Source organism: Brassica rapa, chromosome A05 (genome assembly GCF_000309985.2).
Source record: "Brassica rapa cultivar Chiifu-401-42 chromosome A05, CAAS_Brap_v3.01, whole genome shotgun sequence".
NCBI classification, from domain to species: Eukaryota; Viridiplantae; Streptophyta; class Magnoliopsida; order Brassicales; family Brassicaceae; genus Brassica; species Brassica rapa.
Window position 1 is genome coordinate 2343842 of NC_024799.2, and position 19849 is coordinate 2363690.

Sequence of the window (19849 nt, forward strand, 5' to 3'; positions counted from 1 at the left end):
GTCTTACAAAATTATGTAAAACCGACAGAATAAATAGATTAATTAATATTTATAACAATTATATAAAAATAATATAAATTATTTGTAATTTTTAAGGTTACTTTCCTAAGTAATGTAAAATTTGGTTGCATAAATTAGAAGTAATATAAAATTTTAAAAGAAGCTATTCAGCATACGTTTTTGTAGTGATGTGCTTAGAAAACTGTAACTAAAAAGAACTAGATAGATAAAACTCTATACAATAGTATTTGTCTGCTTTTATGTTTATGTTTTTCTTTATATAATGTGTTCTTTTCTCATGTGTGTATTTTTTCTTTATATAATGCTTTTTCTTTAAATATTATTATTTATTTAACATTGTAAAACTCAATCTTGAAAATGAGTTTTCTTCTCTGATCTTTGTCGTGTGAATTTGACTTTTTGAGATTAATAAATACAAAATCTTGAAAGACGTGTGAAATTTTGAAATGTTCTGTTTCTCCTAATGCTTTTGACTTGACAAAGTTGAAATATTAATCTGTTTAATGTTGAATTCTGGCAATGAGGTTTCTCTTTTGACCTAGCACAAGAGAAGAGATAGATAGAGAGATGGAGAAGAATCCTTTAATGGAGGCTGCTCGGAAAGGAGATGTGGAGTTCTTACTCCGATCAACGGAATCAGATCCCACTCTTCTTGAAGTTATCGTCATCAACGGCCAAGAAACGCCGTTACACGTTGCCTCCATGTACGGACACTTGACTTTCGTCAAAGAAATGTTAAACCTAAGAGAAGATCTCGGAAGAGAGCTTAACGAAGACGGGTTCACGCCTCTGCATATAGCAGCATCAATGGGCCACGTTGAGATCGTTAAAGAGCTTTTGGAGAAGCTAGGTGGTGAGATATGTTTGATCAAAGGTAAAGAGAGAAAGATTCCTCTTCATTACGCTGCTATGAGAGGGAGAGTTTGTGTTCTTGATGAGTTAGTGTCTGCTAATCCTCAATCTCTTGAAGAAGTCACCGCTCGTGGAGAGACAGTGCTTCATCTCGCGGTTAGGTTTTGTCAGTTTGATGTGTTCGTTGCTTTGTTAGAATGTCTTAAAGAATTTGATAAGCTTTGCGTGTTGAATAAGCAAGATCATGGTGGGAACACGGTTTTGCACTTAGCTGTTCAAAAACGACAGTTTGAGGTATGATTCATCCATCTTAGTAATGGCTTTTGGAGGTTATAAATAATTTAGTAAGAATAAAAAAAATTACAAATTTGAGAGCCTATATATATTTATAATTTTTTTTTTCTTTTTTAAAAAAATTTGGGGATCATATACTAATGTTTCACTAGCATATGCTCATAACCGGTTCTGAACTTGTTTGGATCGGTTTAGTTTATTTGAAATGTGTATCCATTAATATGATATTACAGGTGATTGACTTGTTGCTTGGCTCTAGATGTTCTAGTAACACACTCCCAAGAGATTTCATTGAAGTGAACTCTTTAACCTCAAATGGTTTAACACCTCTTGATGTGTTACTTAACTTTGGAGGTGAACCAGAAGACTCAGAGATTCATCAGCTCCTCCTCCAAGCAGGAGCTGTAAGATCTATAGATCACAACACAACACAACCAGCAACAACAACACCATCAGAAGAATCTCTGATGACACACAAGCAATGGCTTGATTACTTCAAGCACAAGAAAGACAAAGTCTCACCTAACGAAATCCGCAATGTGTTACTAGTTATCGCGATTCTGATAGCTACAACAACTTATCAAGCCGCGCTAAGTCCACCTGGAGGTATCTGGCAAGAAGATTATTACTGCATCGGTAGATACTGTCAAGAGAGTGAGACAAAAGGAAACAAGACCAAACCGGTTTACTACGCGGGAACAACTATAATGGGATCAAAGAGTTGGATTTCTTATGGCATTTTCATCTTCTTAAACTCGGTTGGTTTTTTCACTTCTATTGAACTTATCTCATTACTCACAAAAGGTCTCCCTTTCTACCTTGAGCTACAAGTTTCATTGACTGCTCTTGCCTTGACCTATGGATTTGCAATGGCTGCACTTTCTCCTAACTTCGGACTAGGCTTGTTCTTCATGGTGATCTCTGTGGTATTACCTTTCGCGGTAGCGAAAATCCCGAGTTTAATCCATAAACTTGCCAAGAAAACAAGAATCTATCCTCTCAGACGTACTACTGAAACAACCACCTCCTAAAATTACAATTATCATGTGTGTTTTTCTTGATAGTTTTGTGTTTTTGAGTTGCTATGTGAAGAGATGAGAGTCAAAAGGTTAATAACTTTTCCCTTTTTGTATTTTTTATTTATCAATATCCATTGTTTGTATGAGCTCTCTGAGCCTCATTCAAATTTAACTGTGATATCATTATTGTTACACTCTGTCTCTGCTCTGCACATGTTCTTTTGTTCCTTTTATAAAACTTGGAACAAGAAATCTTTTTCACCAATCCCAATCATTGTAACTTCTAGCTACTACTATTTCTAAAACAATAACCCATGTTATGATCTGACTTGGGTAAGATCTGAACATCATCAGAAAAAAAAAACATAAATAAACATAACACTTGAGGTTAACATTTATAATTCTTAAGCCAAGCCAGTCTGTAAAGATGCACCATCACATATGTCCACATCTAAACATATATATTATATATATAGAAAGAAATGGTAATGAACTTACTGGCTTGATTGATTAAGACAAATAAGAGTGTCCCTGCCGACTAATCTCTACACTACAACTTAAAAAAAAAAACATTTTTGGAATCAAACAGCGAGTTGTTGTTGTTGCTGATGAGAAGCTTCTTCGTCGTTGAAGGTAAGGACAGGTCTTGATGGGACAAGAACGAGAGAGAGGTTGAAGAAGAGTCATTTCCTTTTTAAGATAAGAGAAGTAAGCGTGGAATGTGTTTGGCGTTACGTTTAAATCAAAACCTAACCCGAATAAGAAATCAAGCTCCAGAAGATTCATCTCCTTCGTGCTTATCCCTCCCACTTTCGCGTAGTACGCATTGTTGTAGTACCTGTTTCAGAAAACCAACTCATTTCTATAAAAGATCGAACCTTTATTCGTATAACAGAGCAGACATCTTGATATTCAGACAAAAACAGAGCAGCCATCTTGAGATTATGAAAAAAAAAACAGAGAGAGACAGAGTTGCCATTTTGAGATGCACACAAAAGCAGAGAGAAATAGAGAAGCCATCTTGAGATTCAGACAAAAACAGAGTAGCCATCTTGAAATTCAGACAAAAACAGAGAGAAACAGAGTAGCCATCTTGTAGTTCAGACAAAACAGAGAGAGAAACAGAGTATCCATATTGAAATTCAGAAAAAAACAGAGAGAAAAGCAGAGTATCCATATTGAAATTCAGACAAAACAGAGGGAGAAGCAGAGTATCCATATTGAAATTCACGCAAAACAGAGAGAGAAACAGAGCATCCATATTGAAATTCAGACAAAAACAGAGAGAAACAGAGGATCCATCTTGAAATTCAGAAAAAAACAGAGAAAAACAGAGCATCCATCTTGAGATTCAGACAAAAACAGAGAGAAACAGGGGATTAGCTGATCATCATTCATTAGCTTGTGATTGTGATTCTGAGTTTGACCCTCGGCTCAAAAACTTTCGATTATAATTATAGAAAAAACGAAGAAACTTACCGATCATCAAGAAATTTAGCAGAGACCATGACACTGGTAATGAGGAGACGATGAACGTTAAAGGAATTGATGGGAAGTGAAGGTTGTCTGTGAGTGAAGCGGTCGAGATAAACGTAAGCCACGACGAAGCAAGAAGGACTACAATTCGCGTATTTGAAAATCCTCTCGAGGTAGCTCTGTATCGTAATGGGTGGTCGACTCAGTCCCTCGAACACGGAAACGCTCTGCGACTGAGTCGTGACTCGTCGTGTCAGATCGTTGGACTCGGAAACTCGTTCTAGCAATGAGGATAAGAAGGATATTAGCTTCGGCATTACTCCTGGATTCTCAAGCTCAGCCATTTCTTTGTGTGTTGAGAGAGAAAGTTACTTTTATTTTCTTCTTTTGTGTGATCTTTGCTCTGTTAATGGCATGTGTATAAGTTGGTCGTTATATTGGGTAGTTAATTCAATTTTAAAATTTTATTTTTTATTTAATAGGTAATTATTTTCTGTTTTTATTTTATTTTATTTTATTTTATTTATCGATAGGTACTATCTTTTTTATTATCTAATAAAAATTTAGGAATGAGTCCTTTTTGGATTTTTTTTTTTTGATCAAAAGAGTCATTTTTGGATTTTTAATTGTGTTATTCACTACTCATTAACTCTTGTTTTACACCGTTGGCGGTGGAACCGAAAAAAATATAGATATTTCAAAATATATAAATAAATAAAGAACTCATTTGAATGGGCTAATGATTGTTAATGAATTTTAAAACTTGGGATGTGACCAGAGGCAGAGGGAAACATAATTAATGCATTAAACATGAAATATCAAATCCACGAAGATAAAACGTACTATCGCATCTCTAGTGATGTGCACGCAATTATGAAAATATTGGTGTGATTTGGGAGAATTGTAAATTGTAAAATGATAATAATTAAAGCCTTTCTTTAAAAAAAAATGATAATAATTATGTGACTTATAAGGAAAAAATGTACTATAACTATGTTAAGGAAAAAATGTACTATAATTATATGTGTGATTTATTTTTTGGTTTGTAATGTGGAGATGGGATCCCATCCATACTCATCACGTTACATGACATGTGAGGAAATTTATTTAAATTAGAAAGTCACGACGATAGTGATCTTACGAAGTGCATGTGTTGCTAATAATGCGAAACAATTCCCATCTGGTAACCTTTCTTTATAGCCAAAATAATTAGGATTGCTAAATATATATATTGAATACGTTACAGATCGAATGATCAATCTATGAATAAATTTACTTTTTTCGTTTTGAACTTTACATGTCAACTTGTGTGACCATCACCATTTAGAACATTTCGAGTAATGCCTTTGATTTACTAGCTACATACAAACTGATCCATTTTGTAGTTCGTTAGTATTCTATTTTCTAAATAACATTATAGTAAGGTCCTAGCTACATTCATGAACCAGAAACTGAAGTTGACAAAATTTGAGAACTAGGGTACACGCTAGGGCTTATGCCATTGTTTTATGTTATGTCTAGTTCTTTTTATGATGCGAATACTGATCATCGTCTACTTGATTAGTGCCTTGCGTGTCAGGAAAAATAATTAAACATGACAGCTAGGTTAGATTTTAACTGATTGGGATATGGAGTGATGGAAAAGTAAAGCATGTCTCGTGAGAGAACTAAGAATAAAGATATATGATATCGATACGATTTAAATTGTAATAACATACTAGTATATGTTTTTGGAGCATTGGGCGATCACCACTAACTGCGTAACGTGTCTCTCGCTTCTCGTATCTTTTTTTCGTAATCAATTTCCATGTGACCCTTCCCATCCAATTCAAATATACTATATATTTTCTCAAGTTTAATTCATATAACAGTATATATAAAGGACAATAATTATATAATTCACATTTAATATGTTGATGTATATAGTATAGGTCTAGTCTAGTTGATACATAATGTGTTAGAATTATATGAAGATCGGTGGACCACATTACTTGGTAGCTAGTACAATTTACCAAATTTCTGAATGCGTTTGTAAATAAGTTTTTTTTCAGTGAAATAACAACAAAAATCATATGTTATGGGCCTATCATGGGACGTTTATTGAGTATTCTCCACCTTATGAAAAGCCCAATTAAAAGTAAATATTGGAATGTTGACCCAGAAATTTTGAAATGAAGATAAACATAAACAAATGTAGACATATCTCTCTTACTCTCTTACTTTTCCAATAATTCTAATTGTAGAGAAAACTATTGTAATGTTGATCTGAGAGGAAATTTTTTTTTTTTACAATAATAATGTTGAAAGGAAGATAAACCAAAACAAATCTAGACATCAGATCATAAATCTTTCTTTTTGTCCCTCTAGGTTCTATGCATGATGACATGATGTTGCTATTGGTAGAGGGAATCAATACCCTACGATATATTTGTTGCTAAAGTCCAAAGAAAAGAAAAATCTTTATGTTTTTAGATCTTTACTTAACAAAGTTTATTATTCCATGAAAAACTATGTCATAATGAAATGAGAAGTATTAAAGAATCGTGTAATAAGAGGTGGACCAATAAATGTAAAAGTAACGGATGTGTCAGGGCACAAAATAGGTGGCTTACTCAGTTTTTCACACTCCACCTGTGTCAGGCACACATTATAAGCAGCGAGTCACATGTCCTGATTCAGTTTTAATGAGTTCATCGTTCGCCATTAGCTTTTCAAATCTATAAGTATGTGCAAGTGACCTAGTTTTCTTCCATAAAGCTTATTTTCAAGTAGTTTGCACTGAGTAGAGAGTGATCAATAAAAGAGAATGTATGCATTGGTAGAATTTGACTTGGTTCTCCATTACAATGGTCACACTGCCTTTGCAATATCTTTCAAGAACGAAGGTGATGATGACGATGATGTAGTCTATGATTACGCTCCGGCTGCATGAGTCAATCATCTATAGTAATGACATCTTCACGATCAGCAAGAGAGAAGCTTTTCTAGCTAGCTAGATTCATACAACCCTAATTAGCAATATATGTGATATGTAATATATATAGACCATAAATAGACCATGTGCTAGTCTGTAGCTAGGTTGGCCTGAGTGTTGTTACTATTTATAACATTGTAATAAAGTAACGAACTCTTTTTGTAAATACTCTTCGCCTCATATTTTAAACCCGTCTTACTGTTCCATAATGTTTAATCGTGGATCATAATCTCTCGCTGACGTTTGTGAAAATATTACGATATGTCTTGCACTAATCAACTATTTCAGATATGTAGAGTTCTTTGACAGTGCTGAACTCGTTTGCTGTAAAGCAAAATGAATAACAAAATTGTACACTATTGAGTTCGATTATAGTGGAATCCCGCAGCGACTAAAACGAAACATATATAACTTAAATCTGATAGTGTCCTGTAGAACCAATTTAAATCGCGTGTGATAATTCTTTTAGTTCAATTTTGGAACCTAAATATACACGAGATCGATTATGTTGGAGCATGCTCATTTTTCTTATAAAGAACAAGACCTTCCACCAATATATCTATTATCTTCATCCGGTATAAGTATTTTGCTTCAAAATCACTTTACTTAATGATCGTATTATCCGTCTCACCTGATCAGCCTCAGACTATCCACTGAGAGTATATATATATATATGTATATTACAAACGGAAATTCAAGAATATATGTAAAACATCTGATGATATACTCTTGAAAACACATGCAGTTTGACCCCAAAAGTACACATGCAACATAAAATATGCAATATATCACACATCTATGTGTGCATATGTCTATGTATATGTAGGGGGAGAGAGATAAGGATAGATATTAAAAGGAAGAGAGACAATCATGGTCAGGAGAATTGGATTCATCAGAGGGAATGTGGCTGTGACGACCTTCGTAAGTAGTAATCACCATTCTACAATCTTCCGACAGCCGCTCCACTCTCTTCTTCACCCTACAGTTGTTGTGTGTGCATCTGTAATAACTCCTGTATATATATTTCATTTATTAATAATCATCATTATAAACAATTTAATATTCATTTAACCATACGAAAAAAACATGATAAATTTTTGAATATCACGATCCTTATAGTGTATAAAAACAAAAATAATTGAGAATATGTGTTGGTATATATTTCAAAATAAAAATAAAAAATATTGTTGACGTACGATAAATACTAAAAATGCAACATACGTACAAAAATACTCTAAATGTATATGTATAAGCAGTCATGTCTAGTACTTTGAACTAAGGTTCGGCAACAGTTTAAAGAGAGAATATCATGGTTACCGCAGATTTTACGAAACTATCGATCACCAACCAATGTGATTATACGAGAATCATAAGCACATGTTATCGGAAGTATTAATTAAGAGAGTTGATATATATAGACACATAAATATGGTTATGGTAATGAACTAATTACCTGGGGTGAAGGCTGTTCTTGACGATTTTCTGACCGTATTTACGCCACTTGTAGCCATCGTCAAGAACGTCTACATCGCTTTTTGTCTGGAAACAGAATCTTGGCTCTCTTAGTTTCCTCCTTATCTTCACTTTGTTCTTCGACTCTCCACTCCCACTACTTGATCTCCACCTGCAAATGCAACCACTCATTATTTGTACCCCATGTTTAATCTTATGTATAAATCTTTGTATTTAGTCTAACGTTCTATTGGATCTCAGATATTTTCAAGGGAACCTACAAAATTAATAATATGGTTGTGTTGGGGACACCATGGAGAGAAAGAGAACTAGAATTAATTTCTTGAAGAATTTATGGCAATAATTATAACTTTGTTAGTTAGCTATTAGTTGGCTGTAAAAGAAGAAGAAATGAGAGGATTCATCTTAGAACTTAAAGAGCTAAATTACCAAGAACTAGAATGCGCATCATTGTTAATTACACCTCTAAAATTATCTTGATCATCATTAACCACCTTTGATCCCAAGGGTCCTCCATCCTACAAAACACATATTAAAACTTTCAAAACTAAGATCAATCAATACTTAAACCATGAAAACAACTTAATCACATATTTGCATATATGTATAGAAAGAGAGATCATAGCTATACCTGAAGATTATTAGGAAACCCTAAAGGTGCATGAGTAGTATTAGTGGTTGAAGAAGAGTTGTGGATGGGGAAAGAAGGAGATGAGAGAGAAGATGAAGAAGAGGAAGAAAAGAAGGTTAAGACATTGGTTTCTTCAAATGGAATGAGGAAGTTCATATTCTCTTGGATCGTCACTTGTTGTAGATCGTAATTATTAACTACTACTCTTCTTCCTCCTCCTTCCATTTGATGTAATCCCAATCTCCCTTTTGTTGACTATTGTGTATCAGTTTTTGAATAGTGTATCACACTAATTTTGTCTATATTTAATCTTATAAATTACGTTATAAATGTTTCTTAGACGATTTATCTTCTCTTGCTTACATATAGAGAGGTAGGGTACGTCCCACACGTGTGAAATAACCTGTAAACGTATCATCTAACACCTTTCGTGTCTTTGGCAGTCAACTTCATCATGTGAAGTCTTTATATATAGTTCTATAATCATATCCTGAACAAAACAAGAAATTATTCTGCTATTTACCCGAACATATATGTACTAATTCTCAATTTATCTTGGTGAAATAGTGTTGACAAAAAAAAAAAAAAATCTTGGTGAAATAGTAATGTTTTGTGTAATTTTCATCATCTTTCACCGACACATTTTTGTTTGCGCCGGTTGTACAATAAGTTGATAATGAATGGTGTGGAATTTCATTCCTAGCTATCAACTTTTCTTTGTTCAACCATTCCTATCAACTTAATTAGACAATTAACGATTTTAATTTCATTTATTTAAGCAAGTAACCTACATCATCAATTAAACCCAAACATTCCATAATGAGACCAAACAACGGTTTGGAGTTTGGACTGATCATTGTTTATCAGCTTTCTGAAGCAACCCTAGGAATAACAATTTTAAGATAATTATTAAAGACTTATCTGAATTAATTAAGAACTTTGAATATTTTCCTTTCACATGACAAGGTAGAGACTAGAGAGAGAACTTTCAAGGAGGTAATTGAGTGTGGTGGAGGTGCATCAAAGCTTCCATCCATCTCAAGATGTGTCCTAAAGCTGATGATGGAAACGACACCCAGAAAAGTTACCCCTTCCCAAATCATATCGAATCCAGCTTCATAAGTTTTGTTTGTAAAATATTCCATTGATTTATTTTTCTTGGTTGAATATTATATCAAGAAACTAATCCAAGCTGATCAGCGTCGCTTCTTTTATATTTGCTTCAGTTATTGAAATTATACCGGGTGATGAAAATGTTTAAACCTGTCAAACCTTGCATATAGTAAAACACAAGTGTTATACCTTTTTATAGTATAATGAATTTGATAACTACACACAACTACACAAAAACACCTCAGGAAAAGAGCATGCCAACTTCCTTTTACAAATAGCATCACAAAGCAACAATGACTAGTGAAAAAGCATATAATATAAACATATTTAATCTTCTTTATGACAATATCATAAGACATGATTAAGGTGGATTAAACAAAGTTTCAAATTTACTTTACTGGTCGAGTCAACTCTGTAATTAACCACCTACTTAATGAAGAACAGTAGCTTAGTTAGCCATTAAAGGAACTATAGTACCATTAGTTAGTTTATTCATTTTATTTCACCGACACCAGCCAACCATTAACATGGCCAAGTTAAGTTTCAATACCTAAAGAATTCATTTTTTTTTTTTAATTTACTTATAGCATTAGTATGATTTTTGGGGTAAAAACTAGCATGTATGTAAACAAAATCTTGAAGTGTAATTAAACATACTAGGGCTTTTTCCGGGCTACGCCCGGACTAATTTTCTATAACATTTTTATAATACTCAGATCTTATGGATCGAAAGACAATTATATGTCTATCAAAGACAATTTTTGTTTTTTTTGTCTAACATATTTGAACTTTTATCACTCATAATTTGTATTTTTTTATTACTGAAAATTATGAACCACCTGATGAAAATATATAAAATAATTAAAGCGGAGTTTAATCTGAATATTATTATCTTACTTATTTAAGTTTATGTAAAATAAATTTACTTGTACATTTGAAATTTTATTTTGGCTTTGGAACAATTATATTTATAACTTTTAAGGGTTATAGGAAATTTATGTTTCAATTTTAACTTTTAAGGGTATTAAGAAATTTATGTTTCAATTTTTTTTGTTCCTCCTCATTATACATCTATGTGTGATGTATTTGCAAATATATAACTAATTAGTTTTGAATAATGTTCATAATCGTATTTTCCACAATACTTTTATTTTTCAGGACAAATATAATTAATTAATTTTGAATAATGTTCATAAGCGTATTTTTACAATACTGTTATTTTTCAGAATTGATTGGTGGTAAAAATAATTATTAACAAAGTATAACAAATTTGTATTGTGGTTAAAATTCTATGTTATAGTTATCTTAGATGTCACATGCTAATACATGATATATAACTGAAGTTTTTTCTCAGGTAATCTACGAAATAGGCTTGCATGATCATTATATCATCAATCTATTATAAATGCTTCTTGTGCATTCGGGAAAACTGGAATGTAAGTAGAGTTGTTCTTATGTCTATGTAAATAAACAATTAAAAGAAAAGTACCTGATCTTCAGAATCAGATCCCAACATCGTCCATAGCTTTCCTAGCATCTATGTATTCCTTGGAATCATTAAGCCATCCAACACATACATGATCTCTAAAATTTAAACTTATCATCACCATAGAAGAAATCAGGCTTAACTTTTCAAGTGCAGCACAAATCATGCAAAAAATAATAGTTTCTTTCAGGGTACGAAACTTGAAAAACGCACAACCTCTCTAATTATTAATACAAACCCCTAGTTTTTTTCATAAATGAAGATCAACCTTATCTCTCTGAAGAAGTAACACTTTTTGTAAAAGCAAAAAAGAAGAGATATGAACATACCTAAATTCAGCTCTGAAACCACTGATCCAATCATGCTTGTAGGATTTGAGTCTCCAAATGACATCATTCCTTATGCACTGAAAAGGGACAAAGCTCTCAGCCTCCGCCATTTAGGTATAGTTTGTTCAAGTTGAAAACTTGATAGTTGTCCTACAGGTTAAAAAGGAAGATTAAGACAAAGCATTATAAACCAAAATTAAAAGTCAAAATCCAACTTATTCAGATTTCATACGTTTATTAGTACCTGAAGCAGGTGGTTAGTCTGAAAGTCACTAAGTCAGTAGAACCAAACTAAACAAAGTATGAATTAACTGTTTTTAATCACTTTCTCAGAAAAAATATATTCAGCTTACTAAAAAACTCAGATCCAACTATGAATATCTATACAGGTACCTAAACAGAATCTAAAGGAATGTCTTCAAAGCGTTGATTGCGTTGGATTCTTTTAAAGACGTACAGAAAGGAGATAACTTTACAACATATTAGCTGGAAATCTCAAAAGAAACATCAGAAGCTGGTGAGAAACAAAAAAAAAGCTAAACAGAAAAGTAAAAACATGGATTCTAAGCTTGAATTGAAGAATGACTCAGAAAAAATACTAAAAAAAACAGGTCAAGATGCCCAAAAGAGACACCATTCTTGAGACTGAAAGAAAAATATTTTGAGGGGGTAGCATATCGACATCCAAGCTCACCGCCTCGAGCCTCCGAAAACCTCAGGAGAGGCACTTCGACGGTGGAGCCAGTTTTCAAAACGGTGAGTAATTGAAAAGCTTTTGCCATTCCAACTCTGATTTTTTTTTGGAAAATAATTTAAAAGAATGAACTGATGAAACTCATGGAAGGGAACTCATATATTCATAGCTCACTGAATGATGATGTTAATTGAATGAGAAATCGTGTGAGGAGAGGCAAATCAGTGTAAATGCGAGCGTTAATGAAGGTGCATGAATCCAGTCAACTCTGTAACGGTGCCGGATTCTGATACAGATTAGAAGAACTCAATCGATTAGTCAAGGTCGGAAGCTTCTACCTGTGTTTGATATGACTTTGTCCTTGCCGGTGATCGAAGCTTCCGGCGTATCTGGTCATGGCGGTTGTTACCCAATGAAAATCATAAAAGCCCAAATAATATCAACGGAAGAAACAATTTTTTTTAAAGTAATGAAGCTTATTAAATGTGAAAGAGTGGGAAGACTTAGTTTCAACTTAACGGTGATTTGCAGAGACTACACTGAAGAAGGTGAAGTGGAGAGTCGGTGATCCCTATCGTAGTAGTTGGGCCAAGTGATGGGGTTTGTATGAAAGTGGGCCACACTGAATCAGATAACTGGGAAATAACTGTGTCCGGCCTTGGGAAATTATTGACGTGGCCGCATAACAGTTTCCTATTGGTCAATTAAATTAGATGACGTGGATGCTCTCTCCGCTCACCGTATTCTGCTTTTAGTAGTGTTAGATTTTTTGTAAGATGTATATGCAAATACAAACATATATCATTTGGAAGAAACAAACGATGCCAATGAAAGGAGAAATTAAAATGAAATAATGACATTAGTTAATTGTAAGGTCATAGGTTGAGAAAAGAGACAAAAAGGGGAATAATAAAAGTTATATATTAGGAGATGAATTCCATGCAACAATGATTACATGTTTCAATCAAATCCCTAAGGAAAATTTTCAAATTTTAATGATGGTGAGAGATTTCTAAGGCATCTTTCTCTCTTGTAGGTTCCCACTTTGTCTCCTCCCCTCATTTTCAGTCTTTCTTTTTTCTCTTCTTTGTTTTTCCTCTTTTCTACTTTCAAATTCAAGTGGACATGGAAAGCAAATCTTTATCCCTTGGGCCTTGGTTATATTGTAACCCAACAATAATTAACCATAGGCTTAATGAACCATAACCCACTTATAATTCAGGCCCAATAGTGGCCTATCAAGCCATATCCCAAGTTAGATAGATCAGAAAAGACATTTTATTATAGCTTTACCAAACATCAGCTAGTGTTACTTACATGTACTAAAGATTAAACATCAGTCTGAAACAAAGGAAAACACACAGAACATAGAGAGAGTTTCACTTAGGTTCTTCAGTCCATCTTCTCTTCACTTCAGTATTGGATCTAACTTCTTTAAGATTCCCATCTAAACCATAATCTCTCTCCATCACAAGATTAATCCCTTCATCAGAATACCATCCTATTCCAACGCACAAGACTCCATCTTCCTTCACGTCCACGTAAGCAGTCACGCCACCCGGTAGCCACATCACAGACACATCCTGCATATCTACCATCTCCTCATCTCCAAAGGAAACCGAACTTTCCGGTAAGTTCCTCCTCTTTAAAGCCTCTGTGCATAGGTACACATACGGAGTGGTCTCACCGCTTTGATCTAGGTCTTCTTCTCCGTAGATTGGAGTTGCGCTCACTTCAAACACTTTCCATGATCCTGTTAGCTCAGAGGGCTGCGTGCGTTTCCTCTGTGAGAAGGGTTTTAACTCCAGTGGTGCATCATTGTTACTGAGACATAAATGACTCGTTATAGCCAGAGAACATTAACATAACATAGAGACTGTTAAAATCACATATCAGTGTAACTACCTTTGGTCTTCATAATTTGAAGGACTAACCCACTGTTCTTCATAAACACCAACTCTCATAATCTGTATATCTGCACCACCATTGGCGAACTCTATGGTGTGTACTACTCTCAGTCTCTTATGACAACCCTTCACCAAACACTAGCCAAAGAGAAAGGAACAATGAAGCCATGCGTAAAAGGACCAAACTAAGACTCCGAATGGTAACGTAGTGCGGTTCTAATAGTAATAAAAAATATATAAATATACGTATATGTGTGGTTCTGATAGTAATAAAAAATGTATAAATATACGTAACTATGTAGAGGTTTTTTGTTACTATAACTGTGGTGCGGTTCAGGTTCAGAGCCAAAATAAGAAACAAAACCTCAAAAGCAGACATCACACACATACCTGTTCAAACTTGAAAGTTGGTGTGAGGTAATAGTTAGACTCACTCATCTCCCCAACAGGGATAGCAACCGGACCTCTGGAATAAGACCCATCCTAAAACACCAACGAGACAAATAAAAAACATAAGTCTAGTACTTGTTATTAAGAAAAGAATAATCAAAACCCAAAACCAAACCTCGAAGTAAACAAGACCAGGCTCATCTCCCATGGAATCCTCTTCCATGACATCACTAGCTTTCAAGTTAAAAGACTCGAACTTTGGCAACAAGCCAGTCTCATCAACCAAAACGTCGTCGTTCTGGAAAAACTCTCCGTGGGGATTGAAAGTAACCCAATTGATCTTTCTCTGTATCTCAGATGAAGACTCTCCAGGAGATGGCAAGGCTTCGATACGTGAGAGAGTGTAGCAGTCGTAAAGACTCTCGTTCTTCTTCCCTATCTCGAGAGGCTCCATCTCCGCTGTTATGGGAGAGAACACAGCTCCTACTCCTTTCCATATCCCACTTACACTGCTCGCGAACGTTCTCCAAATTGGCTTTATCACAGGCTCCTTTACAAAAAAGAAACGATTTTTATTTTTTAAATAATAAAAATCATTACTTTATCAAACGAAATTGAGACAAAAGAGTGAAACCTGTGTCTGAAGAACAGTTTCTGTCTCAATCAACATGGTTCCCGAAACCAAGACTCTACCTTTCCTTCCTCCGGCACCTAATCTCTTCCCTTTTCTTCTCCCCTTTGGCTTTCTTTTGCGCTTCTCGTTCTCGGCCATCTCGTTATCGACGCTCCATATGTTCTCTTTGTTACCCTTTAGGGTCACTTTCCCTTTGTTTCTGTCGTTTGGTTTGTGGCTCTGTTGCGCGACGATTCTTCTCGGTCGCCGGGAGATTGTGGTGGCGAGAGGAGCGTTGTGGAGTCCGGAGAATAGGTTGGTGGTTTGACGTGGGAGTGGAGAAGGAGTGAAGGTTTTGGAGAGATGGAGAAATGGGGTTTGCATCTTCTTAGAGAGGCGAGAGAGAGAATCATACGGACAGGATGATGAGAGGACCTCGGCTTCTCTCTTTACACAATCGGCGATGAAACAGTTAGATTGATAGTTAAATGGGCCTTTAGTGTAAGTTTAGGCCCATTGTATTCAATATTTTAACCCAAATGAGTCCAAAGTTAATGGACCACTAAGAGTTACAAAGCAGGTTACTTTCTTTATTTCTTTCAGGTTTAATAAAAATATTTTTTTTAAAAGCTTTCATATTAGGTATTTTTGTTTTTTTTAATTACAGAACAACTTGCAAAAATAAATAAAAAAGAAAGTACATAATAAAATGATGTTGATGGCTTTTTGTGTATTACTATTTACTATTAATTTATAGAAGTGTGTAATGGTTGTTTCGAGACAATGAAAAACCTAAACAATGGGTCCGATTGGTAATGGCTGTAGCTTTAAAATTTTTGCCGTAGAAAAAAATCTGTAGATTTTTTGCTGTGGCTTTAGATTTTATTGCTGTAGAATTTTATTGAAAGCACTGAAAAATTGCTTTGGATATTTGGCTCTGCAGAGCACTTGTACAGTTGTAGGTTATTTTAAGAGTTGTGGTTTCAAAAAAATAATTTAAAGCTTGATTGCTCTGAATTTGATGCTGTAGAAATAAATAGGACTCTAGACAGCACCTACAACAACTACCAATCACCCCCAATAAGACGGATTATCTTGTTGTAATTTTACTACTATATAATTTAGTAGTAGCATTTTTGGGGTCAAAGGATGATTGAGCAGGTTTTTGATTAGCTATTATCAAAGATCTGCTTAGCTGTTACTAGTCTATATAGAATTCAATTAATTTACACAATAATCATGTCAAATACGAACGGCTGACCATATCAACCTGAATACAGATAATTTAAACGCGTAAACTGATTTAGATGCATAGAGATTAGAACATGCAATGCACTTGCCACTTCTACAGCACCAACGAATTGGAAGAATAATAATAATTTTAGTTATACTAGATAGTCTTATGATGGTAACTATGATGGTTGCATATCGTAAATAAATGATGGATAAATATTTATATGCTAAACAAAACATACGAAAGAGAGGCGCAAGAAAGACTAAAGAGATGTTGAGCATAAGGGAATGTAAGCAAAGTTTCATCTTCTTAATTATTGGGTTATATCACTAAAGGATCTCTTTAATTAACTAGGTACACAAATCGCATTGGCATTGCCTTGTGCTTCGTCTTCCCCACATCTTTTCTCATATGTTGAGAATTTGGATATAGGTTAAAGTTGTGGTTGACTAAATAGTTAGTCACCCACATAAAGTCCTACGCCATCATGCTTTATATTCAAAAATTATGTTGAAAAGGCCTAAATTTCATATATACATTGAATATGTTATTTATATATAGAGTTTAATATGTATCTAGAGTCTTAGAATTAAAGCTGCAGCTAATTTAATACCAACTATGCCAATCATGCCAAGTTGTATTTCTTAATCATATAGCATTGGCAACCACCATTCGAATAAACATTGCTAACAATCATTTTCTATGTGATTTGATCATTTCTCGTAGCTGTTGTTGATTCAGCTATAACGTGTGTATCATCATTGACAACATAATTTTAAAAGTCAACTAAATTAGTTTACACTATGTATAGTCTACGTACGTGAAAACGGTAGAGAAGAACTGTACATGCATGTGACTCCAAAACCAATAAGATGTTATATATAACGACTGATGGAAATGAATAATAACTTATTACAATAACAGAAATAAGTGAATGTGATAATGATGAGGTTGATAACGATAATCAAATGCCTAGATAATACGAGCTGCTGACGTGACACACAAGTTTACAACCAAAACCAAATAGATCAAAAGCAACGCACTGGCTCATCCCTGGCAATTACATCCACAAACCATAACCCAAAACCATCGACGCTCCGACCAATACGTAACTCATCACTCCCTTAGAGGCGCCACTCGGTGGAGGAGAAGAAGTTGGTGGTGTGGGTGTGGCGGGAGTTCCGGAAGCCGGAGGTGAGTCTGGTGTGGAAGGAGGAGTTCCGGCAGCCGGCGGTGAGTCTGGTGTGGAAGGAGTTCCTGGAGTTGAAGACGGCGGCGTAGGAGCCTCTGGGGTTCCGGAAGAAGCGGCAACGACCGTAACTGCTAGCTTCATGCCACTGATACAGTGACCAGGTGTAGGGCAGATGTAATACTTGGTTCCTACTGTCTTGAGTTCGATTTTGGTGTCTCCGTCGGAGTGATTATCTGTTGCTGCTGAACTGTCGCAGTTATCATATCCGGCTTTGGTAGTCACATCCACCGAGTGTGAAGAACCATACTTGAACTCTGTTTTAAATTAAACCACCAGAATAAAAAGAAATGAAAACCTAATTGAAGAAACTTCTATTATGGGAAAAAACCCCAAAAATACTAAAACAAACTGAAACAAACAAGTATGTATTGAAAAACCAAACTAATAGATTTTGTCCTTACATATTTTATATTCAAGAAACTGAACCAAAGAAACAAAATCATACATGTCATTTTTTTTGTCTTGCTACTAAAGCAAAACAATACCTTATCAAACTAGATGTTAATTCAATTAATTTATTATATCGAAAACATAGCTTGAAGCTATAGATACATATAAACGTTATAACTAATGTGGCTCGGATGATGGTTTACCTAGAATGTCACCAACCCTGAAAGTCTTTCCTTTAACCCAATCTGTGTAGTCCACACCACTGGACCACTCTAGAGCGTCTCCTACTGTGTATGTCACAGCCATAGCGGCTGGGACAATGGCCAGGACTAAGAGAAAAGCGGTTGCAGCCATCTTGGACAAACCATTCATTTCCATTTTTTTCTTAGAAGAAACTAAGATAACTGTACTACAGATATAAATAGAAGATAGAGGTTGTGAAAAGAGGAACGGCGATGATGTTGAATTTATAACAAAGAGATGTGAGAAAGATTATGATAAATTAAGTGAATATAATGTATGAAAAGTCGCCGCCTAGCCAACTCATTCAACAACTTCATCCTCTCTTTTTCATTTTATAATATACATGTCTTTGTTTTCTAAGACATTGTCAGTGTCGTGCGAAGGATTTAGGGGCCCAAGGCAAGTTTTAATTAAAAATAAATTTATATACAACTATAAAGAAAATAATTTTCTAATATGATATATCATATTCGCGAAATACATAAATTTAACACTTATTACGTAAATATGTTATATTATGTCCTATAAAAAATATATATAGATTTAGAAATTGAGTTATTCGATTCTCATTGAAAGTTTTTTTTAGAAATAAGTTTAAACAACTAAACTAGAAATTATTTTAAATTTTGGGGCCCTAGAAAACGTAATATTATTTGGGGGCCTAAGGCGAATGCCTTTTTCAATACACCGTAGGCACGCCTCTGGACATTGTCATGATGCGTACCAACTATTTGTTCTTATACATTCAAAGGAAAGGATAAGTAATCCAATTGCTCTTTGATGTAAATTATCTGATTCCATCATCCTAATGAGAGCTTCCTAATTGTTTTTTTAAATGTTTTCTACCTAAAAGTATGCTGGGAACATGGGGTTTGTTAGTATCCATGTATGTATAATGCAGTTAATGAATATCATAACTATAGTATTTATTAGCTGACGAAAAAGAATTGTATTTATTACTTAATTAACCTGTTACAGAATCTGGAGGTGCCGACAATTTTCTTAAAACAGAAGCAAATATCAGCTAAAGAGAATTCAAGTATAATACTTTAAGCTATGTTTTTCTCTGCAGAATATCATTAAGACACATTTATTTTCTTAAACAGTTATATTCGTGAATTTTACACCCATTGTAACAATATATATGAGGTTACTTTCTATTCTTTTATTTTATATTTAATGTCTAACTGGGATATATATGTTTAAGATATTAATTTTCTCATTAAAAGATTTTATATCTTGTAATTTATGAGTATTTTGCGTTGATTGAGTTTGAACAAGACTTTATCAATAGTTCAATACAACTTCTATTAAAATTTATTTGGTCAATCATACAAATAATATGAAAGCTTTGTGTATAAAGTCTCATTATAAATGGAAGGTTTACTAAAAACTTAGAAGCAATTAGCAATGTGTTGACCATTGACTAAGTTCATTATTCAACAGTTTAAAGTTTGG

General features: G+C 34.2%; 5 protein-coding genes and 1 long non-coding RNA gene across 7 annotated transcripts; 2 read left to right on the forward strand and 4 right to left on the reverse strand.

Annotated features, from left to right (window-relative positions):
- The first annotated feature begins 10 nt into the window (after window positions 1–10).
- Window positions 11–2683, forward strand: LOC103866829 (ankyrin repeat-containing protein BDA1). Its single transcript, XM_009144815.2, has 2 exons — window positions 11–1167; window positions 1401–2683. The coding sequence occupies exons 1-2, from the start codon at window positions 589–591 to the stop codon at window positions 2196–2198; spliced, it is 1377 nt and encodes a 458-aa protein (XP_009143063.1). The 5' UTR covers window positions 11–588; the 3' UTR covers window positions 2199–2683.
- On the reverse strand, window positions 2557–4456 carry LOC103866828 (cyclin-U4-1). The gene is given in 3 exon segments (XM_009144814.3): window positions 2557–2855; window positions 2857–3024; window positions 3666–4456. Coding segments are annotated over 3 exon segments (597 nt in total). The 5' UTR covers window positions 4007–4456; the 3' UTR covers window positions 2557–2767.
- A 2815-nt stretch (window positions 4457–7271) lies between these two features.
- Window positions 7272–9193, reverse strand: LOC103866831 (probable WRKY transcription factor 12). Of its 2 annotated transcripts, none has more exons than XM_033292486.1 (4): window positions 8741–9193; window positions 8543–8627; window positions 8090–8261; window positions 7272–7648 (listed from the first exon to the last, which is right to left on the reverse strand). In XM_033292486.1, the coding sequence occupies exons 1-4, from the start codon at window positions 8963–8965 to the stop codon at window positions 7486–7488; spliced, it is 645 nt and encodes a 214-aa protein (XP_033148377.1). In that variant the 5' UTR covers window positions 8966–9193; the 3' UTR covers window positions 7272–7485. The 2 variants fall into 2 exon arrangements, with proteins under 2 accessions (XP_033148377.1, XP_009143064.1); XM_009144816.3 differs by having other exon boundaries at window positions 8090–8260; window positions 8539–8627.
- A 324-nt stretch (window positions 9194–9517) lies between these two features.
- LOC117134277 lies at window positions 9518–12853 on the forward strand. The gene is made up of 2 exons (XR_004458514.1): window positions 9518–12185; window positions 12280–12853. It is a non-coding gene; the product is annotated as an uncharacterized LOC117134277 (long non-coding RNA).
- A 769-nt stretch (window positions 12854–13622) lies between these two features.
- On the reverse strand, window positions 13623–15726 carry LOC103866833. The gene is made up of 5 exons (XM_009144817.3): window positions 15294–15726; window positions 14835–15209; window positions 14660–14752; window positions 14268–14407; window positions 13623–14186 (listed from the first exon to the last, which is right to left on the reverse strand). The coding sequence occupies exons 1-5, from the start codon at window positions 15654–15656 to the stop codon at window positions 13742–13744; spliced, it is 1416 nt and encodes a 471-aa protein (XP_009143065.1). The 5' UTR covers window positions 15657–15726; the 3' UTR covers window positions 13623–13741.
- Window positions 15727–17359: 1633 nt separating this feature from the next.
- On the reverse strand, window positions 17360–18587 carry LOC103866834 (uclacyanin-2). Its single transcript, XM_009144819.3, has 2 exons — window positions 18352–18587; window positions 17360–18012 (listed from the first exon to the last, which is right to left on the reverse strand). The coding sequence occupies exons 1-2, from the start codon at window positions 18524–18526 to the stop codon at window positions 17567–17569; spliced, it is 621 nt and encodes a 206-aa protein (XP_009143067.1). The 5' UTR covers window positions 18527–18587; the 3' UTR covers window positions 17360–17566.
- Between the last annotated feature and the right edge of the window lie 1262 nt (window positions 18588–19849).